The 22,474-nt window shown below is 39.3% G+C and overlaps 1 protein-coding gene across 4 annotated transcripts in view; it reads left to right on the plus strand.

Annotated features, from left to right (window-relative positions):
• ADARB1 (adenosine deaminase, RNA specific B1) overlaps positions 1-21,638 on the plus strand; it is a 67,404-nt gene extending 45,766 nt beyond the window's left edge. For all 4 annotated transcript variants that reach the window (XM_018572896.1, XM_018572897.1, XM_018572895.1 and 1 more), the window contains 9 exons: positions 1,322-1,396; positions 5,690-6,618; positions 8,726-8,840; positions 9,371-9,539; positions 10,250-10,398; positions 12,254-12,422; positions 13,279-13,460; positions 17,078-17,256; positions 19,664-21,638. In XM_018572896.1, the coding sequence (XP_018428398.1) occupies positions 1,322-1,396; positions 5,690-6,618; positions 8,726-8,840; positions 9,371-9,539; positions 10,250-10,398; positions 12,254-12,422; positions 13,279-13,460; positions 17,078-17,256; positions 19,664-19,840 (2,144 nt within the window). In that variant the 3' untranslated portion in view covers positions 19,841-21,638. The remainder of the gene's footprint in view (positions 1-1,321; positions 1,397-5,689; positions 6,619-8,725; positions 8,841-9,370; positions 9,540-10,249; positions 10,399-12,253; positions 12,423-13,278; positions 13,461-17,077; positions 17,257-19,663) is intronic.
• Positions 21,639-22,474: the final 836 nt, after the last annotated feature.

Here is a 22,474-nt window from a genome sequence, read left to right on the forward strand (position 1 = left end):
CAGCAGCATATGCTCCCATCCAGATGTCTTTTTCAGGGAAGGCCTTGCATACGTCAGCAGGACAATGCTAAACTGACAAATCTTCATAGTAGAAGATTCCAGGTGCCTAACTGACCTTTCACCAGATTAAAATATTTGGCGCAACGTGAAACAAAAAAATAGGACAAAGACCCGGCACTGTTGAGTAGTTAGAATCCTATATCAGGCAAGAATGGGACAACATTCCTCTCCCGAAACTCCAGCAACTGGTCTAAGTTCCCAGACGTTTACAAAGAGTTGTTAAAAGGGGCTGCTACACAGCGGTAAACATGGCCCTGTCCCAACTTTTTTGAGAAGTGTTGCTGCCATCAATTTATTTATGCCATCTAAATTTTTTCTTGAAATTATACATTTTCTAAGTTTAAACATGTATTGTGTTCTCTATTGTAGCAAAAACAGAATGCAATGATTTGAAAATCTCAAACTCCTATTTTAATGTACATTTTACAGGGTCCCAAATTTTGGGGAATTGGGGTTGTTGTGTATTTAATTTTTTTTTTGTGTGACTGGGGCTTTAGTTTGTGCTGAATTGGACTGGGCTAAACTTTGCTAAATCATGTAGTGAATGTTGACCGAATGCAGTGTGAAATTAGCTTAGTAAAATCCTTTCTTAACTTCTGGAGTAGCTGAAAAGCTTGTTGGCCGTGTTCAGCTGTCAGAATGAATTGTACTTTGTGCTGTTATTCTAAAAAAAATGTGTAAGCAGATCCAATTGGATTAAAATTTCAGAATGCTGCATCAGGATAGTAGTGGAGGCAGACAAGGTGTTAAGTTTAATACTCTATAAATGTATTCATTGTGTATACAAAGCAGGGAGTTTTCTTATCTCACTTCCCTTGTTTAGTAATTATGAGTAAAAATGTCAGCTGTACATATTTCAAACAGAATTGCTACTTGCAAAATTTATGCCAAAACAAATTTGTAAGCATAATAATTTGAGATGTTCTTTCATGCTGCCAAACATTAACTTATTAAATGTTAAATAATGTCTTATCTGCAAAAACCACAGGCCTTCATACGTAGTACATCCAAACAATTTCTGTTTAATGTATTTACAACACAATCATAGAAAGGATTTATAGCAGAGACCGTGGTCGAGTTAAAATATAAGGGTAGTAAGCTATGAAAGTAGTCATTTCAGATTCAAAGCTGGAGCTTGGTCAGGTACCATAAGTTTTATTTATTTTTTTGTCCTAACTAATTATCCGAATATTTTATTTTAGGTATTACGTGTCATGTATGTATGGAACCTGCTTATAACACATATATAATCTCGTTTTAGAGCGAGGCACCCTTCGCCAGTCTAGAAAGCAACAAAAGTATTTCACCATGGATGTGGATGATGAAGAAAATATGAGTAAGATATAGTTGATATCTTTTTGGAGATTCATTAAGAAAACTGTTTTTTTGGGGGATGTTTTTTCTAGGCGCAACCATTATAAATGACATTTTCCACTATGCACAACTTATACACAATCTAATATAGCTTCAAGGCAAATTATTTTGAGATGCTGTCTATTAAATTAACCAGTATATCTGTTGGGGTTTTTATGTCATGGGGTTGTTTATATTCAGATTCTCCCTGAATTGGTGATTTTGTATTTAAGATGCAGAAATCGGCACTTTCCCTAGATCTGATTTTTTTCGGTCAGTCTTGGAAGGCTGTGACTTTTCCATGAAAGAGTAAAAAACAATGGGGGACGTTTAGCAAGCAAATTGGCACATCTATAGCAGATCAGGTTAATGGGCATTTGCAATGCCTACGTCTGTTTTTTCCTGGACAACCAACTGAGACCGGTGTGTAAACCTGGCCTATGATTTGTCTCTTGCATTGCTGTTTAACAGCAGGATACCTCCTCACATTTCCTGTGTTTGCATTACTGCTAGAAGCACAACATCTAGCTGAAACCACCAAACTACTGTCACAAACATTCATCAATTCAAACCAAAGTACAAGGTGTGTGTGGTGTGTGTGTGGGTGGTTTTTCTTTTATATAGCTTTTCCTTATTTTATTTTTTCTATTTTTTTGTTGTTGCATACTTACTCGTATACCCTGTATTAAAAAGAACTAAAAAAGATTGCAAATTCCATTTTTAACCACTGATCTTTCCACTAACCGTTGCTGTTTTTTAACTAGATTCAATATTTATAAAATTAAACAGAATAGGTTCTTTGAAACCCTGGTTGACATTAATGGTACACATACAACTTTGTTAAAAATCCAATACTTTCTTAAATTGAATTAATACAAAATAGATTAAAAACATACATCAAGTATTATAAACCATAACACAGAGAACCTGTTCTGTTCAATCTTCTAAATAATTTTTGGATTATTTAGAAGATAATCTTTTTATATTAAGGCTATGCATATTATACACAGTGGATTCAGTAGCTACATTTTTTTTTTTTTTTTCCGGAATCCTCTATTACCACTATGTTTACTGGTCTGGCTAGGATTTGTTATTGAAATTGATTTTAATCCAGCATTTCCAGTAGTATCTTGTTCATTCTTCAGCCTCAAGACCGCTGTTATATCTATGAACCTATGGCATGCATTAAAGACACTCTGCTGCCGATATAAACTGCTGTGGACATAAAGCGTATGCACCTAGAGATGTGTTCACACATACCTGCATCAGCCTCCAAAGTCTTGCTGTTACAGCTGAATTGACAGCCGTTCTGATGTCAAAGCTTGGGCACATCCTGAAGGTGACAAAACTCGTTCACCCTTGCCTGCCTCCTATTTCTGTTGGCAAGTGAGGTAGTCCATAATAGTGATGGGCAAATAGAAATGTGTGGATGCCAGGGTATAGTGCAAGCTCTGACACTGCCTGTGCTCTTAAAAGCACAGTATTAAATTTGTTGTGTCCTTAAGGTGGCAACACCTTCTAGGTGCTAGTGATTTTTTTTTTCTTTTACTCTTAGGGCAGCCTCTCTTTAATACTTCAAAAAATAATAATGCTTGCTTCAGTACTGGGCTATACAATTTTGCACAGTTGGTGTTCTTGATTTACCTTGTGTTATGAACTATTTTTGGATACAGTTTGTTATGCTGTATACCTAAATCCCAGATGAACTCTGTAAAATTATTTCAGTACATTCCAGGTGCAATAGAAACCTAAGATCAGTCTTACTGTTTAGTTCATAAGGAGGCACAGCTTTTTTTGCCTGCACTCTGTCATGCTGCATTGATGCACCACTGCTCCTAGATGCAATGGTCTTGCATGCCTCCCACTGAGTCAGAGCTAGAGCTCTCCAAGAAGCTAAGTGCATGATCCCTTCTGATTGGTGTGCTCTGGCTCTGCTGTAGACTTTAAAGTGATCCTGTTATTTGCACACGCAAAGCAACAGGTTCACTTTATTGCTGGCACCTGCAGCAGCTTTTACTCGCATTCCTGTAGCTGTTAGGAGCTAAGAGAAATACCTAGTACTTTTAGGAATAGAAGGGTATAGGATCCATTGACAGTACTGGTACTTGGCCACTGTAACATCAGAGCTGTCTCATGGGGCCAGGAAGAGAATGCTTAGCCTTGTATAGGCTCTGACTAGGATGGGCCTGAAGCTCTTATGGGGCTGCTTCTCCTTGCTCTCTGCAGAGAGCAATTTGGAGGCTGTTTCAGGTTATTGTAGGGTTTTTACTTTAATGTGTGTAAAAACATTTTGTGCGTGTAGGTTTTATGTAGGTACATGCTTGCTGCTCACAATTTTCATGATTTTCTGCAGATGGGATTTTCTGCAGATGAGTATCCCCCCTGTATTAGCTGTATATCAGAATTAGAAGTCCTGCTTTCTAGACATCAAAATTTGCAGAAGGATAAGCATGCTCATCTCTGCCTCACATGTGACATCACTTGGGCCTGCCATCTGACCATTTAGGCCGCATTCAAACCAGACAGTGCATTCCGGCCTGATTCTGGCCAGAATGCACTGCATCGCGGCAGGCCCAGTATGTTGTGGGGCAGGAGGGGTTGTGACGGTCCATTGAAGTGAATGGCACCGTAGCCATGCCCTCCGGCCTGCAATGTGATCGGCCGCAGGGAAACGCAAGACACCTTATGCCTACAGTCCGTTCCCTACAAAATGCTGCAGTATTTTTTTTGGACCGACTGTAGACCGATCGCATTGTGGCCGGAGGACGTGGCAACGGTGCCATTCGCTTCAATGGACCTCCACACCCCCTATTGCCCCCACAACATACTAAGCCGGCCTCAATGCGATGTATTGCGTTCTGGCCAGAATCGGGCCAGAACGCACTGTATCTGGTGTGAATGAGGCCTTATGCACCAAGGACTTCATTTTAGGAGAAAGGAGCATATTGTAGATGTTCCCATACATAGGGTTTTTTGGTTTCTTTTTTTTTTTACTTTTTCCTCCTGGGGTGCTGGTGAGGGAGCATTGGCAAGGTATGAGTAGACACCCTAGTGTGCCTGCTACACATCCTGGAAGTTAAGTATACATTTACTAACTATTCAATCTTCAAATATTTTAACTTTGCAGGCTTAATGATGCGTATTCCCCTAACATTACATCCATTTATTGTATTTATTTTTATACTTGTATACTCATGAGAGATTTTGGTTTTATAATCCATCATGCACAAATTCTTAAGCAATCTCATTTCACCTTTTATAAATAAGGCTGGAGGGGTTTTTTTTTCGTTTTTTTAATTGGAATCCTGGTCATGTGGCTTTTCTAGCGAATTACTATGTAATTAAGCAATCAGTTAAGTTTTCCCTTTTATTCCAATGCTATATGAGAGTTGGCATGGCAAAGGATAGCTTTAACTTAATAATTAAACACGACCCAATAAGCAAAGCGCATGCCTAACATTTTAACCAGCAGTTATATTTTCTCATTTCAAAGTTTATTTTTTGTTTCTTTCTCTTTGGTCTGTTGAGCGCCGAAAGGAGTAACCTATCGAGCTTTTGCTGGAGGATGTTATAAATGAAAATTTAGCAACCATTCCATCAGCTTTGTTAGCTGGGTTAAGTGGTGTGTGTTTGCATTATGTTCCAAAGTTTGGAACACTCGGGTCCGTTCAAGTCAGATGTTATAAGTGAAAGAGGACCTCAAAGTTCCACATATGTCAAACATTTTCCCATCAGTTTTCTCCTAATGTTATTTTAAAAATGTTAAACTTTAAAGTTACAATTTTTGCCTTAAGCTTTTACATTTAATTCAAACATTTCTTAAATGGTTTCTATTTTATTGTCACTTTCCGTGTTTATTGTGATTTATATATAAACCAATCTGGAAAAATTATTTTCAACGTCCAAAATGTCTTGCTTCCTTTCAGTCCTTTTCAGTATGATTTCAGTCTTCCCAATTCTAGTTTTAATTTCTATATTTTTAAATTTAACTTAATGGTAAGTTTTATTTGCCATCAGTATAGACTCAATGCAAAATCTATATGTGAAAAGGTTTCTTCCAGAGAAGAATTAAAGTGTTTAAAAATATAAAGTTTAATTTTTCTTTTTGTTAGATATTGATTGAATGTAAATGGCAACTTATATTTGCCATAAGTAGGTATTTCGTGACCACACATCACTGAACCAGTGACAAAGATAGATAAAGGAATCTATAAATTTTGCATTTACAAGATCCTGCAACGAAGGCGTTGTAAGTTACTCTTTCTGGGCACCGCAGGTTCAAGCAGCACTGATGTTAAAGAAAACCGTAACGTGGATGGAGTTTCCGCAAAAGATGGGAATGGCCAAACAACTGGGGAGGGGGCTCAGCTCTCCAATGGGGGTGAGGGAAGCAACAGAAAAAGACCATTGGAGGAAGGTAATAATGGACATTCCAAGTTTCGGCCGAAGAAGAGGAAGAAAACTCCAGGACCTGTGTTGCCGAAGAATGCTCTCATGCAGCTGAATGAAATAAAGCCTGGTTTGCAGTATAAGCTTCTCTCTCAGTCTGGGCCAGTCCATGCACCTGTTTTTATCATGACTGTCGAGGTTAATGGACAGGCTTTCGAGGGTTCAGGACCAACAAAGAAGAAAGCCAAGCTTCATGCAGCTGAAAAGGCTTTACGGTCCTTTGTGCAATTTCCAAATGCATCAGAAGCCCATATCGCTATGGGCAGAACACAATCTGCAAACACTGATTTCACTTCTGACCAGGCTGATTTTGCTGACACATTGTTCAATGGATTTGAGAAGCAAGAACAGTCTGATCATGCATTTTTCTTGGGATCTAACGGAAATGAAGCTTTAAGTTCTTTGGGCGACTTCAGCATTACATTGGTTGGATCTGGCAATCTAGTCCAGTCTCCCCTTCCTACCCCATCTCTTTTTCCACCAGCAAGTGGAAAAAATCCTGTAATGATTTTAAATGAACTACGGCCTGGTCTGAAGTATGACTTTGTCTCAGAGAGTGGGGAAAGTCATGCTAAGAACTTTGTCATGTCAGTCACCGTGGACAATCAAACATTTGAGGGTTCTGGAAGAAACAAGAAGCTTGCTAAAGCACGGGCTGCTCAGTCAGCTTTGGCATCTCTCTTTAACTTGCAGCTGGATCAGACCCCCTCCCGACAGCCTATTCCAAGTGAAGGACTACAACTGCACTTACCTCAGGTAAGGGGAATTAGAAGCTTATTCATTTTATTAGTCGCATTTCTGGTCAACTCATAGCTGAATTTTCAGTAAATACTATTGAATCCAGCAAGCAATGTGCAGGCTTCCTAAAACGTTCAGGGTTCCTTGCATAAAGGCCAACCAAGACCCCCTATGATCCAAGTGCAGAGTGAAACTGGGCAAGTGGTCTGTCTGTCAACCCTTTTGTGACCAGATATCATTGATGCTTAGGCCAAATATAAAAGCATCAATGTGCTTCGTTTAACCAGGCAATATATATATTTTATTTTTTTGTTTACTAATTTTCATACCTAATTATTTTTTAATAGACTGATACGGCTTTTATTTGGTACACAATTTTTTTTGAAAAAAAACTTTTTTTCTATGAAAAGCTGGCAAGTGCACGAATATGTAAACTAAATATAAGAAGTGCCATGTCTTCTTGTTTTGTAAACCTTGGGTCAAGCTGGGCTTTTGGTTAAAACCCACATCTAGACTTTTTTTTTCTATTGTTTTGTGCAAAAATATTGCCAGGTAAAACTACACTAGATTGTACATATGATGAGGTCTATCAGTGTTGTAAGACCAGTATATTGTTGCAAGCCATACATTGACAAAAATAACGGCATTTAGAAATGTGATTTAGGGAATCTTCTCTCAAGAGAGCGGTTCAAACTAGAGTATAATAATTTTCTTTTCTAGGTTTGAATAGTTTGGGGCAGTCTAGAGAGCTTCTCTCGATTTTATGGGGGAATTTATCAAAACTAGAGCAAACAGAATCTGGAGCAGTTGCCCATTGCAACCAATCAGCTTCAATCTTTAGTTCAGTTAAGCTTTGAAAGTGACAGAGAAGCTGATTGGCTGCTACAGGCAACTGCTCCAGATAGACTTCTCCAGTTGATAATTTCCCTGCATTAGCCATCATCTCCGTGATGACACCATAACAAGAAATAATGCAAAATGGTGCCATCAGGAAGAGGATCAGTACAGGAAGATCAAGGGGGTAAGAAAAACCTGACCGGCTCAAAGCCTTCCCTATCTACTCATTGCCCATTTATCTGTCCATTCCTTTCTGGAATTATTATAAGGCAAAAATTGGTAGGAGCTGAGTTTTAAGGCTATTACATATTCCCAATGATTCACGAAGCGATGTGTTTTGACCCAGCAATGGATCAAGTGCAACACTGAGTTTTTGTGTTTCCTTGTTTTAAGTAACAGCTAACTGTTCATTCTTACTACTTTAATAGAACAGTGTTTTTTAATAAGGTTCAACAGATATGAAAATTTGTTTACAGGTGCATAAAAACAGAATGCATTACTTTTGTGTGTATGGATTTTATTGTGTAAGAGAAGACTTGCAGGTTCAGTTCAGGGGATAGAGCAGAGGTCAAATGTAGGTGGCAAGTCTAGTCGGAGAGTCAGCTTGCATATTGAAAGAGGAACTGAACTCTGGAAGCTGTGCTCAAAAAAGAAAGGCAGATGGCACAGAACAAGTGCAGAGTTTTCCCCGTGGTCTTGTTGCAGCTGGCCTTTCCCAATGAATGACTTGCCTATCCTTATTCAGCATTGTCTGTGTATGGAGGCAGCCATCTTAGTAGAGGCAGGGCTTTGCTTCCTCACATTAGCACCTCCAGGTAGAACAGTGAGAAGCACATCACCAACTCTCACTCCAAATCTCATGAGCCTGGCAGTCAGAGGCAGCAGTGCTCACATCTCATGTTTGCTGTTGCTTACTGTCCTATTGACTGTTTGCCTGTTAAAATATGCTGAAAATGTCAACAATTTCAATGGACAGCACTTATTGTACACCCCTTCGGTTGTATATGACCGTAAAATATGTAACTCGTTAGTACAGGTTATACCTGTTTTGGAAAGAAAAATCTTTCAATAGGTCAGTGTCCATTAAATATACATTTTTCTTTAAACTTTATTTTAAAAGTGAAATTCAGGAAGCAAAATAACTGGTTGCCAAAAATTCTGCCTTTTTAACCTGAAAACTTGTAACACTTGGATCCTGGATTTTCAAACATTGGCTTTTACTTACAGTATATGCTTATGCAAAATAATCTGTCAATAACTGAACTTTTACCCTTTTTTTTATGTCAAGGTTCTGGCTGATGCTGTTGCGCGTTTGGTTGTAGATAAGTTCAGTGAACTAACGGATAACTTCACATCCCCGCATGCGCGGCGGAAAGTCTTGGCTGGTGTAGTCATGACAACAGGTACATACAATTGTGTGTGGAATTTGGGTGGTTATTTAAAGGGGAAGGGTATTTGGAGGCAAAGGTAATATGAACTGTGTAAATATCAATGGGCACCATTCCCCTGACTTCCTGTTCCAATAACACAGCCAGGAATTGATGGAATGTTACTCTAGTAGGCACATGTAGTTTGTCATCAGGATAGACACGGAATTAAAATCTCCCAATTGGGGCACAGGTGGTAGTGAAAACCTGAGAGTCCTAAGCCTTCCCTGCTCTAATGAAAAAAAGAATGATTGTTATTTGTTTGTTGGAGATTTCCTTCTTTTACTTGTCCTATTGACAGGTGAGCATGAATTGAGTGGAAATATCCCAATGGGTATATGAACAGGAATATAAACCTGAACAAAGTTCATATGCTTCCCCACTCTATCCAAAACGTAGGGTAAAAAAAGTCATCCTGCCAGTAACGCACCTCCTTTCTACTTAATGGCTCTGTTTGGGATCTTTTATTTTTAAATCTGATAAATAACATTGGATTTGCCTCTTAGGAACCGATGTGAAAGATGCCCAGGTCATCAGTGTTTCTACTGGAACAAAATGTATTAATGGAGAGTACATGAGTGACCGTGGTCTTGCATTAAATGACTGTCATGCTGAGATCATAGCACGCAGGTCACTGCTGAGATTCCTCTACACACAGCTAGAGTTATTCCTAAGGTGAGTGAAGGACCATGCTTTAACTGGTTTTCAAATCTGTTGTGAACAACTAAACTCAGGAGTTCAACCTTTAAAAATAAATTCAAGTACCCCAACTATTAACAAAAATGTATCTTGTTTGAGTATCCACAAATCATCTGTGAATTGGTGCTGACACTGTCCTTCCTTCTGAAGGGTGACTACTTTTGTTCCCCATGGTCCCTGTGTGTGTGTTGTAAAGTAGCCATCACTCCACCACCCTTGGCTCAGATTTTCGACCTAACATTGAGGCCTGGTTCACACCTGCGTGGATGTGAAAACGCGCAAAACACATTTCCATGCAAGGCAATGGTGACTGTTCATACCTTAGCGTTGCATCGAGCATGAAAACGCCTGTCGTGCAATAAGATGCAGGAGCAGTTTTGAGGCGGATGCCGTGCAGATTTGGTCCCATAGACATCTCTATAAAGGGAGAAAAGCAGAAATGTGCAGGAAAAAAATTGTGCGATAAATGCCTAGGTGTGGCCCAGGCCTAAGTTGCACTAAAGAGTTACTGAGAGGCAGAGTTTTAGCAAACAAGGAATGGAACAAAAACATGGCATTCCCAGATTATAAAATCCAGTAGAGATCCTCCTTTGCATTTCAGAGTACTTCTATTTCAGTTGTTTTGGTATTATTGATGTTTTAATATAAACGGAGCACATTCACTTATTTGGGTTTTCTTTTCTCAGCACTAAGGAAGATCATCAGAAGTCCATTTTTATTAAATCTGAACGCAGTGGATTTAGGCTGAAAGACAATGTTCAGTTTCATCTCTACATCAGCACATCGCCGTGTGGGGATGCTCGTATCTTTTCACCTCATGAAGCTGGACAGGAAGGTATTAGAATAACAGACAATGTAAACCCTATAACTCAATGGCAGATAATCACATTACAGTTTTTACAATGGCTTTGTTATTACCTAGGCCCTTGGGCTGCTTGGGGTTTAAAGTACACCTGTCACGAGAAAAAGATCTGCAAATGCTAGTTGTTGGCTATGTCTGGCTTCAATATTTCCAGTCAGACTGAGTCAGTCACAGAGTCATAGACCAAACACCTTCATCCAGTACATAGCTAATGAGAAGTCCGAATTTCTCATCTTATACCTGTTCTAGGTTATCGACTACCTCAAAGCATTGGAGCCAGCACACGAGTGCCAGACAATCAAGATCTGTGGTCGGCAATGGAAGCCAACCTATACTGTACTTGCCATGATCATCAAAGGACTTGACTCTAAGGCTTCTAGGCTTCTCCTTTTTATTCTTTTTTTTTTTTTCTTTATTAATCTTTACCTTTTTATCAAGGGCATTGAAATCTGACCAATGATTTTTTTCACCTTCATGACGCATGTTTTTTCAATGCAGACAGCTCTTACCCTTCCTCTTTATCTTCTGAGGGGACGGAACCCATAGTGCTCTGAGCAGGTTTTTTCGTATGTAGTCTTCATGTTATGTACATATACAAAAAGACCTGATAATACTTTCATTATTTGCTTACATTTTATGAACCCAGTATGATCTTTTAAGAGCCAGTTAACCTGAAACAGGTTACTTATGAAATCATAGTAACAACATGTAAATATTACCAAGCATTTCGTATGCTGCCTTACCATTTGCTGTATAGCTTAATGTAACTCGATCACTTTCTATTGCCGTGTTCATCCCTGCTGGGGAGATTCACCCTTCGATTTGTCCTTTTTATCATTGTTCCAAGAGAAAATGAGAGGAAATCCTTTAATGTTATTACCAGGGGGAAAGGTGAGGTTAAATCTTTAATTGGGGACACCCTTATTTAGAAAGATGATCTTTTAGGTGGTTCTTGAACAGGATGTGAAGGGAAATCTCCTTAATGGGATGCAGATTCCAAACCTGACAGATGTTTTAAGCCGTCTCTTTAAAAAGAAAAACCTTACAAAATGTTATTTTGAGATATATTTTAGCATGTTTAGTTTTTCAATATCTTTTATAGTAATGTTTAAATCTTGACACGTAAAGCTTTTTTATTTATTATGATTATTTATTAGGATTTGGTTTCAGCAACCGATAATTCTAGAAGTCCCTAAAAGTCTTAGAGTGCCTTCAATATCAAAGGAAGGTCAATCCTGAATGCTCAATCCAGTTGGATCCCTTTTGCCGTCCCACACACTCACTTTCAGCAACTTGGTTCAGCTAATAATTCTGGTTGGTTGTAGAGGGGAAGGGATGAGCAAATGACCAACACCGGCAGACTCTGTTGCTCATCATTGGAAGGAACATTAGCCATTGGTCAATCTTTGTAACCTGCTCAGGTGATTGTTGCTTCCAAAGCATCCTCATTTGGGGGTTCCATCAAACTTCGATCAAACCTGCAAAGAAATAACTGAGTTGGGCAACTGTCTTCCTTTTTTTTTTTTGGTCTATGGGTAGTGCAAGAATGTATGTGTAGTTGAATACACTGCATACAATAAAGGCAGGTGTGTAAATTTTTTTTCAGTTAGATGCATACAAAATGCGTTGCTTTAAATCAACATGGCACCTTTCTGCATCGTTATGTATTATGTGACTTCTAGTGTGTTCTGTTCATTTTTTGAGGGGGCAAGCGGACTATTGTTTTTTGTTTTTTTTTTAAATTCTCAAGTGTCTATTTTTTTTTTCCCTTCTTTTCTTCTTTTCTTTTTTTTTTTTTTTTTTTTTTTTTTTTTTTTATTCTTCACAGAGCAGGGTGATCGCCACCCAAACCGAAAAGCCAGAGGACAGCTTCGAACCAAGATCGAGTCTGGAGAAGGAACTATTCCAGTAAGGTCCAGCAGTACTATCCAAACCTGGGATGGTGTTCTGCAAGGAGAGCGACTACTAACCATGTCTTGCAGTGACAAGATTGCAAGGTGAGCGTTTAGTGAACAGTGACCTCCTTGCAAAATTTATTGTTAAAATCCTTTCTGCATGATAAAAATTAACCCCTTACAATGAATGTGCTGCAAATTTGTTTTTCACTCATAAAATGTGTTATTTAACCCTTCATGACCGTGATCAAGTATGTGTGACACTTGGGGACAGTGACATTGTATGCCAGGTGACCACTATTGCTTTTAGATTAAAAAAAATGTAAATGTTCTTTTTAGTTTTAGGCTGAAAAGTACAGAAAATTTTCTGTAATCCTAGGAATGTGATGCGTTGCCAAATGACAAATAAATGAGTTTATAGTAATGTATTGTGTGTTTTTTTTTTGTTTTGTTTTTTAGCTGTGCTGTTTTTCTAAAAAATAACTGGGGAATATGGGTGTTTGTTTTCTTTCAACTTTCTTTTGTCCTCATTTTTTAAGTGAGGCGTTAAGGCTATATATTTATATCACATATGTGGGGCTATATATTTATATCACATATGTGGGGCTATCTGTCCTCTCTAAAAAACAATATATAATGTGTGGGTGCACTTTAGTAAGAAAGCACATTACTGCCTTGGAAGAATCACACCGCAAAAATGTGTGTCGGTCATTAACAAATAAACTTAAAAACAAGCTCAGTCTCGAAGGGAGTTTATTATCCTCAAATCTGCTCTTCCATTATTCATGCTGCTTTTTTGCTCCAGGGCAGCGGGGGTATAGATTTACTGCCCTAGAATTGGCATACAAGTCTTTGGACTGGTTGCCTTTGTCAATACTGTCAGTATTTGGATCGAACAGATGTTTTTTGCTTTGTGACAATCTTTCTAATTGTGTGGTCGACCTCTTGTTCAATACAGGTGGAATGTTGCAGGCATTCAAGGATCCCTGTTTAGTCTTTTAGTAGAGCCAATTTACTTATCCAGTATTATCCTGGGCAGCCTGTACCATGGGGATCATCTTTCAAGGGCCGTGTACCAGAGGATAGCCGATATTGACGACTTACCACCACTTTATAGTCTCAACAAACCATTACTCAGTGGTAAGTTGTTTTTTTGTTTCTTTTTATGACATTGCTAGTATAGTAATGGACTCCCTAACATTAAAGCCTATGTCACACTGGATATTTGTAGCAGCTGCAGGATTGCTCTCCTTTTTAGTGTTTTTGCACAGTGAAATGCCTGTATCACTAAATTCCAAGTGATTTGTAGCTCTAGGTCATTTACAAAATTGACAAAAGCAGTTCTGTAGCTAGCTAAAAAATCACCAGAGAAAATAAGATCTGTAGCTGCTACAATTGTTTGCAACAAAGTTGCTAGTGTAACATGGCCTTGAAGCCTAACTCCAGCAAAAATAAAAACCCTCCCTTGACCTTGCCTAATTGCTTGGCACCGCGGGCTTCCTACATTCCTAGGCACTAGGACATGACATCACGAAATACAATGGTCAGTAGCCTGCATTATACATTAGGGTGCCGAGGGCCCACCCACAACCCAGAGCATTAGGAATGAGAGGAAAGACTTATGGGAGTGAGGGATTATGTAGGTAAGTAATAGTTCTTTTTACTGGCACATAGGCATAAACAAGCACTAACCATTTGCAGTGTGTGGGGAGTATTTTTTTTCTTTTCCCTGGAGTTCATCTTTGTGGGTCACAGAAACACTGACTGACTTGTAGTGGTTTGCCACTGGATCTGCATATGTTTACTACGAACATTACACAGAGTCCCTGTAGATATATTGGTGAAGTCATCTTGGTGCTGCTGTTTATGTGCATATGTTAACTGGTGCATACAGTCACCAGGGATATCTATAATGCCCCAATTAAAATTGTACCATGTGCAAACACAGCATCATTCAATACTTCTGGATTTCCCAATGCAGATTTCAGTAGTCTATGTAGTAATAGGTTGTATGTTCATGCTTCATTTTCAAAATGTAATTATTTTCAGACAAAGCAGAGGACCTTGAAAGCCGCTCCAGGTATTTGCACCTCTAGGTGTCAGCACTTCATACCTGTCGGCTCTCAGTATTCTTAAAGTGATAGTCTGAGTTTTTTTGTCTATATATCTTTGGGTTTGTATAAAGTGCTTATAAGTTCAGTGGTTCTGGTTATTATGTGATCAGTGTCCTTCCTAATCAGTTTGTTCATCATGTCTTTAATGCTGGTGCCCACTCCAGGCACCAGAATAAAAATATCTGTGCAGTGGGGCCTCCACACACTGCAAGGTTTGCATTTTTGTTCAATCTTGGGATTTTTTTTCTTTCTGTGTTCTATGCAAATGAGAACATTTAGCAGATATATGAAGTTGGTGTTACCCAGATTTGCAAATGTGGATATAAACTTTTAAGCAATAGTTTAACTACCACAGTGCAGGTGGGGGGGCAGTACCTGTTGTTGTTGTTGTTGTTGTTTTTTTTTTGGCTTTAAAGGTTAATTCCAGTTTCCAAGTAAACTGAAATTACCCCTGCAAATTGGTCTGCTCTGTGCCCCCCTTCCCCCGTGGTCAAACCTTTGGGAGGGTGGGCCCTTCCCAGCCATGTGCATGTATAGTCCCAGTATGGCACACTGGACACCGCACACAGCAGTGGTGGGAACGGCAGTTGGCAAACTGGAATTACCCTTTAAGTTAGCATGTCGAATAGAAGTATTTGTAAGCAAGGCTAGCCATAAGTGGCCTGATCCTTCCCCTGATATGACATTAAGGCACAAATCAGGATACTTGTGAGCACAACTTAACAGCAAGAAGCACACTTCAAGGTCATAAGTAGTTTTACAGCCACATTTTACATTTGTTGGAACGTGGCTGAGCAACCTGCCTAACCTCGCATCAAGAAGTGAGCTGCCTGTCCACCTCTTTATTCAGTTGGCCAAATCGTGGTGATAGCAGCAGGTTGCACTGCAATCCAGGAGGAGCAGATGTCTCCCTGTCTGTGGTAGCCAAACAGTTTAACATTAAGCAGTTATCTTGTCAGTCATGGTTGCTTTGAAGCTTTAAACTAGATAATTGGTAATGGTTATTGTTCGACTGAAAACAGATAATGTGCTTTGTTACATTTGTACCAGTGTGCTTATTTGAACAGAGTGGGTTATCCACTGCGCTACTTTTGCCTTTTAGAAAAGACCTTTGGTGTGATATTCTAGCAGCTGGTCTTTGATATTTCTAAAAAGGTTTGGAATACACTTTTAACCATTACAAAATAGCCACCTGCTAATGGGCCGCATGCCCCCAGAAGCAACTTTCAAAGTGTGCTCCAATATATTTTTCCACATCAAATTCCCTTTCATAGTAGGACATAGCATTGAATGTATTGCTTCTGACCATTTTACCAAACTGTCTTTATGACGATCATTGCTAGCATCTAAACCTCCCACATAAACTTAATCCAATTTTTTTTTAAAAGCCACAACCCTTCTCAGAAAACAAACTGGCTATTGGATCTCCATGCATATTATCATAAAGCCTAAAACTGGCCATATACTGTACAAGCTTTAGCTGGTTCTTGATTAGATTTGTTCAGTGGGTGCCCCTGTCGGCAGCCTTCCATCCGGCATTGTTCGAGCAGAAAATTGGAAGAGCCTGCTGTCACTGTTCGGGTAGTTCTCACCCTTCACCACTCTGCTTAAAGTGTTTTTTCTTTGTGTCCTCAATGGTGAAATCTTACCTCACTTACATCAGGACAGGACGCTTGGAATATCTCTGCAATAGGGACAGAGTCAGTAAAAACCCTGACACATACTCTAATGCATATGTGTCAAACCTGGCCTGCCAAGCCATTTCAAGTGGCCCTCACACCTTTCCTGCCGCTTTAAATTTTTACCATTTTTTTATTTTATCATTTTTAAACCAAAGCCTTCACAGGGCTTTACAGGAAGGCTGCTGAGGTCCTGGCAGTCTTCCTGTGAATCGCGGTGCCTGTTTACAGCGCCGATCGAAAAATCTCCTTCCTGTGTCTTCACTCTATCTGCTGAGACTGACCAGGACCCCTGGGGACCCCACACAGCCCACCTGAGAGTCCGCATAGTCCAGCATAGACCCTGCACTGCCAACTGAGGGTCCGCACAACCACCCGAGACCCCGCACAGCCCACCTGAGAGTCCGCACAGCCCAGCATAGGCCCTGCACTGCCATCTGAGAGTCCGCGCAGCCCACCATAGAACCAGCACAATCACCTGAGAGTCTGCAAGCCCACCTGAGAGTCCGCACTGTTACACTAATTGCCTTTATTTTTCCTAGATTTCTACTGTCACAGCTAGTGTTATTACTAAAACCAGTAATAATCGAATGCAGAGGCTATTATCTAATATGATAAACATTAGATACATTTTTATATAGTCTTACAGATGCAACCGGCCCTTCGAGGGCAACCATAATGCTGATGTGGCCCGCAACTAAATTGAGTTCGACACCCCTGCTGTAATGCATCCCCACTTAGAATCAGGCCTGAATGGTGTCATGCTGTCATGCCAGCCTTGTGGCAAATTAGAACTATTAAAGAGGTAATTGTGCTGCTGTGAAATGTATTGACGTTGATAAGTGATGTAACAATCCATATAAAACTTAAGTGTTGGGTTTCTTTTCTAGAAAATGTGTGCATATTTATACTGTTTTTTTTTTGTTTTCTAACAAATTCTTAAGTTGGCTTTTTGTTCCTTTAGGTATTAGTAATGCTGAAGCCCGCCAGCCAGGAAAGGCCCCCAGTTTTAGTGTGAACTGGACAGTGGGAGATACTGGTCTTGAAGTCATTAATGCTACTACTGGCAAGGATGAGATGGGTCGTGCATCTCGATTGTGCAAACATGCGCTGTACAGTCGGTGGATGCGTCTTTATGCAAAGGTGTGTTTTATGTGTTTGGTGTGTTAGAAGTCTTGCTAACCTGTTCTTGTCCAGGCGTCATTAAAACCTTCATGTCCTGACCAAATTTTAATGGTATGGACTAGTTTACTCAAAAATAACATTTTAACCAATTTACATACCAAAATGAGGTTTATCATTTTCTTCTATTTGAGTACTGAGATCATGTTTTGATATACAAATGTCAGTGCTGTACGGTCACTAACAATGTTTATAATATAGATTTTAAGATACTAGACGATTTCTAGTACAGGGAAACTGACCAGCCTGGAATGGCATTTACCAGTTCAGCCATCATGAATGTGTTAAATTTTAAAAAAAATTTACTTTGTGCAATTAAAGTAGAAATATGGCCTCCCATACAAATTCCAGCACTTATACGTTCATCCCATAAATACCTGTTGAGCCTGCCAGTAAAAATCCCACTAAGGCAGCTTGCTATGATGGTGACAATGCTGCACTGCTCCTGAATTCAGAGAAGAGTTCCCACACATGTAGGCTGTGCCAGCTTGCACTACAGTGGGATGAAAAAATGTTTCAAGGGCCTGTACTATTAGCATTGTCACTGCTGAGTCACAAGCTTGGCGCTTGTCAATCAGCACCTGGTCCTGCCCACTGCTTTATGGATTGACAGCACTGCCTCTGTTACTGAAACCTTTCCACTGTAAGCTGCAGTGTCTGGGAGAGGGAGCATGTGAGACACAAAGTAGGATTTGGCGTAGTCTGGGAAGGTAAATTACGTTTTTTGTTTACTTTGAGACTTGTGCATCACATAGTAAGTGGAATTGGGACTTGTTTAGATTGTCATACAGCAGCCTTTAGTTGTACTTTAAGCAATTCTGTTATTTTAGAATGTAGTTGTCTACAGTGGTTGAAGAGGGATCTAGTAATAAAGTGTTGGATATCTGGGTATGTTACAAACACCAGCGGACTGAGGCTGCACATTTTAAGTGCTGAGTTAATGTGTGTGTTTCTGTATAGGCAAACATGTCACAAATTGTTACACTCTAGTCAGCCATAGTCTCAGGTTTTTCCTGCATCTGGGTATCGCATACTACTGGTTATATCGCATAGTAACTGGATTTGGGACTTGTTTAGATTGTCATATAGGCACCTGTAGTTGTACTTTAATAAATAACATATATTTGTAGACTCCAAATTGCATGCACTTGTAAAACCACAAAAACAGATACTCATTACTCTAAATTGGTGGTGAATTAAAATCTGTTACAGCTAATTCATAGCGTTAAAATGATTTCTCTACCTCGGGTGTGTATGGAGATATGAAAGGAAGTGTGCATGCACATGTGCAGCCTAACTGTGTGTGTGGTTGGTGGGGGGTCTATTTTTTTTTCTTTTTCTTGTAAACCATTTTTAATTCCACTTCACTATCACAAGGGGTTGACGGGGCTCTTGTGTAATAGTACTGTAGCAGTGACGGGTACCCTGTATGGAGACATCCAGGTTCTGTTAAATCACCAATGCCTCCTTGCTTTCTGCCAGTACAGACTGGGGACCGAGTCCCTGATCTGATGCTTACCTGGCTCCTAAAGCCAGGATTTTTTTTTACAGCTCTAAAACCTGGAGGCGCTCAATTCTGAGCTAAGGCTGTTGGGGAATGGGAGTCGCTATCTCCTCCACTGCTCAGCATCCTAAATACCTCTATGGTTAATTGCTTATATATGAATGTTGACAACTCTTTATAAATACCAATTTCTCCAATGTTGGAAAGTGTTGTATGTACCATTATAAAACACTACAAGCACATTTGTATGGAGGTGTTTTCTGTCCTTGCAGAGATGTGAATATCCCAACTCGCTTCTGAGATAGATGGACAGACTCTGTGTCTGAGAGAGCTTCTGAGACACAGGCACCCCATCCCACTGTCCATTAATTAAGCTGAGATGGATGGACTTTTTACAAACTTGGATAACAATTTATCATATCTCATATTGGCTTGTACACTGCCTGGCCAAAAAGTCACCACCAGGATTTACCCAAGCAAAGAGCCTTCCATTTTAAGTCTAGGTTCAGCAACATTATGATCCACAAAAATTAGGTCAGCTTCATGGCTCAAATTGTGAAAGTGGTTTAGGGAACATAAGATGCATTATTTTCACACATGGATTGGCCACCACATAGTCCAGACATTAACCCCATTGAGGTTCTTTGGGATGTGCTGGAGAAGACTTTATGCAGTGGTCTGACTCTTCCATCATCACTGCAAGCGACTGTGTGGCGTAATCAAAGCTGATGGTGATCCAATAGAATATGGGTGTGTGATTTTTTTTTTATTTTTTTTTTCCCCCGGCCAGGCAGTATATATATTTGTATAATATCAGATACGTTTGCGGGAATTGATTATTAATGACTGTCTTTACATTTACAGCTTTCTTCCAACTTGAGAACAAAGATTGGAAAACCGAATTTATACTACGACACCAAGCAGTCAGCCCCAGAATACCAAGCAGCAAAAGAATGCGTCTTCAAAGCCTTCCAGAAGGCAGGTCTGGGAGCCTGGGTCAAGAAGCCTATAGAGCAAGACCAGTTCCCTCTTACTGTTTAATCTCATGAACGTGTTTTATTTTCTGTAACCAGACGGAGGTATATGGACACTATTTGAGAACCTAGTTATGATGTCCTTGTATCTCTGATGTGCCAATCATCTTCAACTGCTTTTTTACCTCCCTTTTTCCTATATCAATAACTTTTAGGTCATACCAAGATTGTTTTATAGTCAGAAAAAGTGTTGATTTTATTTATTCCTTAGTGACCAAAGGCAGTATATATTTTTGTTTTTGTAAACACCTGCCTCAGTTCTTATTTTAAGTAAAATGTATCTTTAGCTGGATATCTCTCACCTCTGTAAATTGTAGATAATTAAAATGGCACCAGTGTGCTAAACAGGCAGCTGAGATGAACTAGGAAAAGTTTTTATTCTGTTTCGCAGATGTTATTGATGGTGGTTTTACACTGTACTTTTCAAGTGGGAGTATTTCATTTTGAGCTTTTTTAGTTTTTTTCTTTCTTCCCTGTCCTGGTTTTGTGAATTTTAGCCTGCTGTTTGACATCAACATAGCCAGCAAGACTCCATTTTTGGGTTGGTAACTTCCTGTTCTACCTCTCCCAGAAGTTTGCTGATTGAGAGAGTCAACATATAGTACCCTTCCTCTTATAGTAAAAGGGTTTAAAACCAGCTGCTGAACATTAGTGTCCTGTGTGTCTATTTATTAATGTGTGGCTATGATTTTATTACTCCGCTTTGATTCTGTATTTACTTCACATTCACACACATTGTGAAGTCAGATTTTTACCATTGCTAACTGGAACAGATCTATATTTGTATTTTCCTTGATCTCTAGACTGTGGTTGTGAAGCAGAGTCTACATAGAAGTAGCTTGTTTGCTGGAATTGCAGCCAGTGTGTACAGACTAAAGAGATTCTTCTTATTCCATGCAAAGGTGTTACAACAACCTGGGACAGGAAAGGCACATAACATTTGTGTGCGTTTGCCTCTCTCGTGATGTCTTTTTACCAAAGCATTTTGCTTTGCTAAATTGTAGTGTGAAATAAAATGAGGTGTCTGCTTATTAAGCATGCTTTTACCACTTTTAAAGTATGTATATATTGACTTAACTGGCATATAGGATCTGGGTCTCCTCACTAATTTGACCATGTCAATATAGCAGATGTCTCTGTTGTGGTCACAGTCATTTTATGATGATCCTCTTTCCTATAGATGTATCCATTATGGATTAACGGTATGAAAAATTCTGTATTGTCATTTGTTTTCACTATGGGGCAGGCAAGCATGGATAGATTAATGTTGTACAGCAACTAGATGTTAGATAGCCAGCAACTGTTCTTCTTCCACTTTATCCTGGTTAAACAAGAATAAACTGTCCAGGCATAACCAGTAGAATCTCTCTGGCTACAGAGCTGTTAATAGCTCATGCTTTATATAAAAGGCTTCGACCTTGTGTAGAACTTTATGAAGCACAGCACATTAAGCAGCTCGTTGAGTTTCAGCAAGTGAGTTCTGTTTTGGTTAGGTCTAATACTATATGAAATATAACTTATGTCAGTCAACTGCTCCCATGCCTGCTGGTCACAGTTCTTATAACTCATCAAAAACCTTTTTTTGTGAATGGAAATGTTCTCTGTAAATGGAACATGAAGGCCAAGTCATCTGCAGCCTTATTGCAATCCAGTTCCATTATTCTGTAAGTGTAGCAATTTCTCAGTGTGTGTGCCCAGCTGCTGCACATTGTGCTTGGAACAATCAGAATAAACATTTTAAAGTTGTACACAATAAAGCAGGGATTGTGTTTGTATATATAAAATATATCTATACTTTAAGGTTGTATGTGGTTTTGTTTTTTCTACACACTACTAAAATAAAATGCATATGCACATTGCATATCTAGTAGACCCACTTGTATAAGGGCCCAGAGGGTTCTAACAGAAATGGGAATGCTCAGGTTTTGTTCTGCCAAGCATGTTTAGAATAAAAAGGTGGGTTGAGTGCAGGGCCTGATTTCCATCAGTGGAGCCCATATGCACACAACTGTTGATGCCCTTAGTAACAGCCCCATGCTGGGGGACACTTTTTATGCCGAACAATTTCTTCTGCACATCCTAACCTGGTTTTGAATATTGTGTAAATAAAGTTACATTCATATGAAAAAGTAAGTACACTCCATGAATATAGTTGACTTTAACATATGTGAAAAGTCAAACATTAAATCTTCGTCCAAACTTTATGTTCATTATCTACAGATAAAGGTGATCTACTTGAACACATGACGCATAAAATTGACACGATTTATTCTCATCTAAATTAACGAAAATACAGATTTCTCATGAGGACAAAGTGCATACACCCCCTACATTTACCGGTACTTCAAATTTGTGACATTAGGATTAGGTGTTCAAGATTAGGTATAATAAATGATTGGAACCTCCTTAGGGAGTGTGTGGGTGGAACTTATTTAAACGTGTGGTGCCATGTCAAGATCAAAGGAGTTCTGTAAGACTATAGTTTGTCTTGGACTGGCCAGCCAAGCAAATTCAGCACAAGAGCTGACCATTTGATGGTAAAAAAATATAGTCTTCAAGTGCTCCATCAACTGTTGCAGTAGTTTGTGTCAGAGTATGCATATGCACAGAGAAGGAGAATGCAATGAACTTTGGTATTGGG

This window comes from Nanorana parkeri, unplaced genomic scaffold (assembly GCF_000935625.1).
Source record: "Nanorana parkeri isolate BGI_ZX_2015 unplaced genomic scaffold, ASM93562v1 scaffold2162, whole genome shotgun sequence".
Lineage (NCBI taxonomy): Eukaryota > Metazoa > Chordata > Amphibia > Anura > Dicroglossidae > Nanorana > Nanorana parkeri.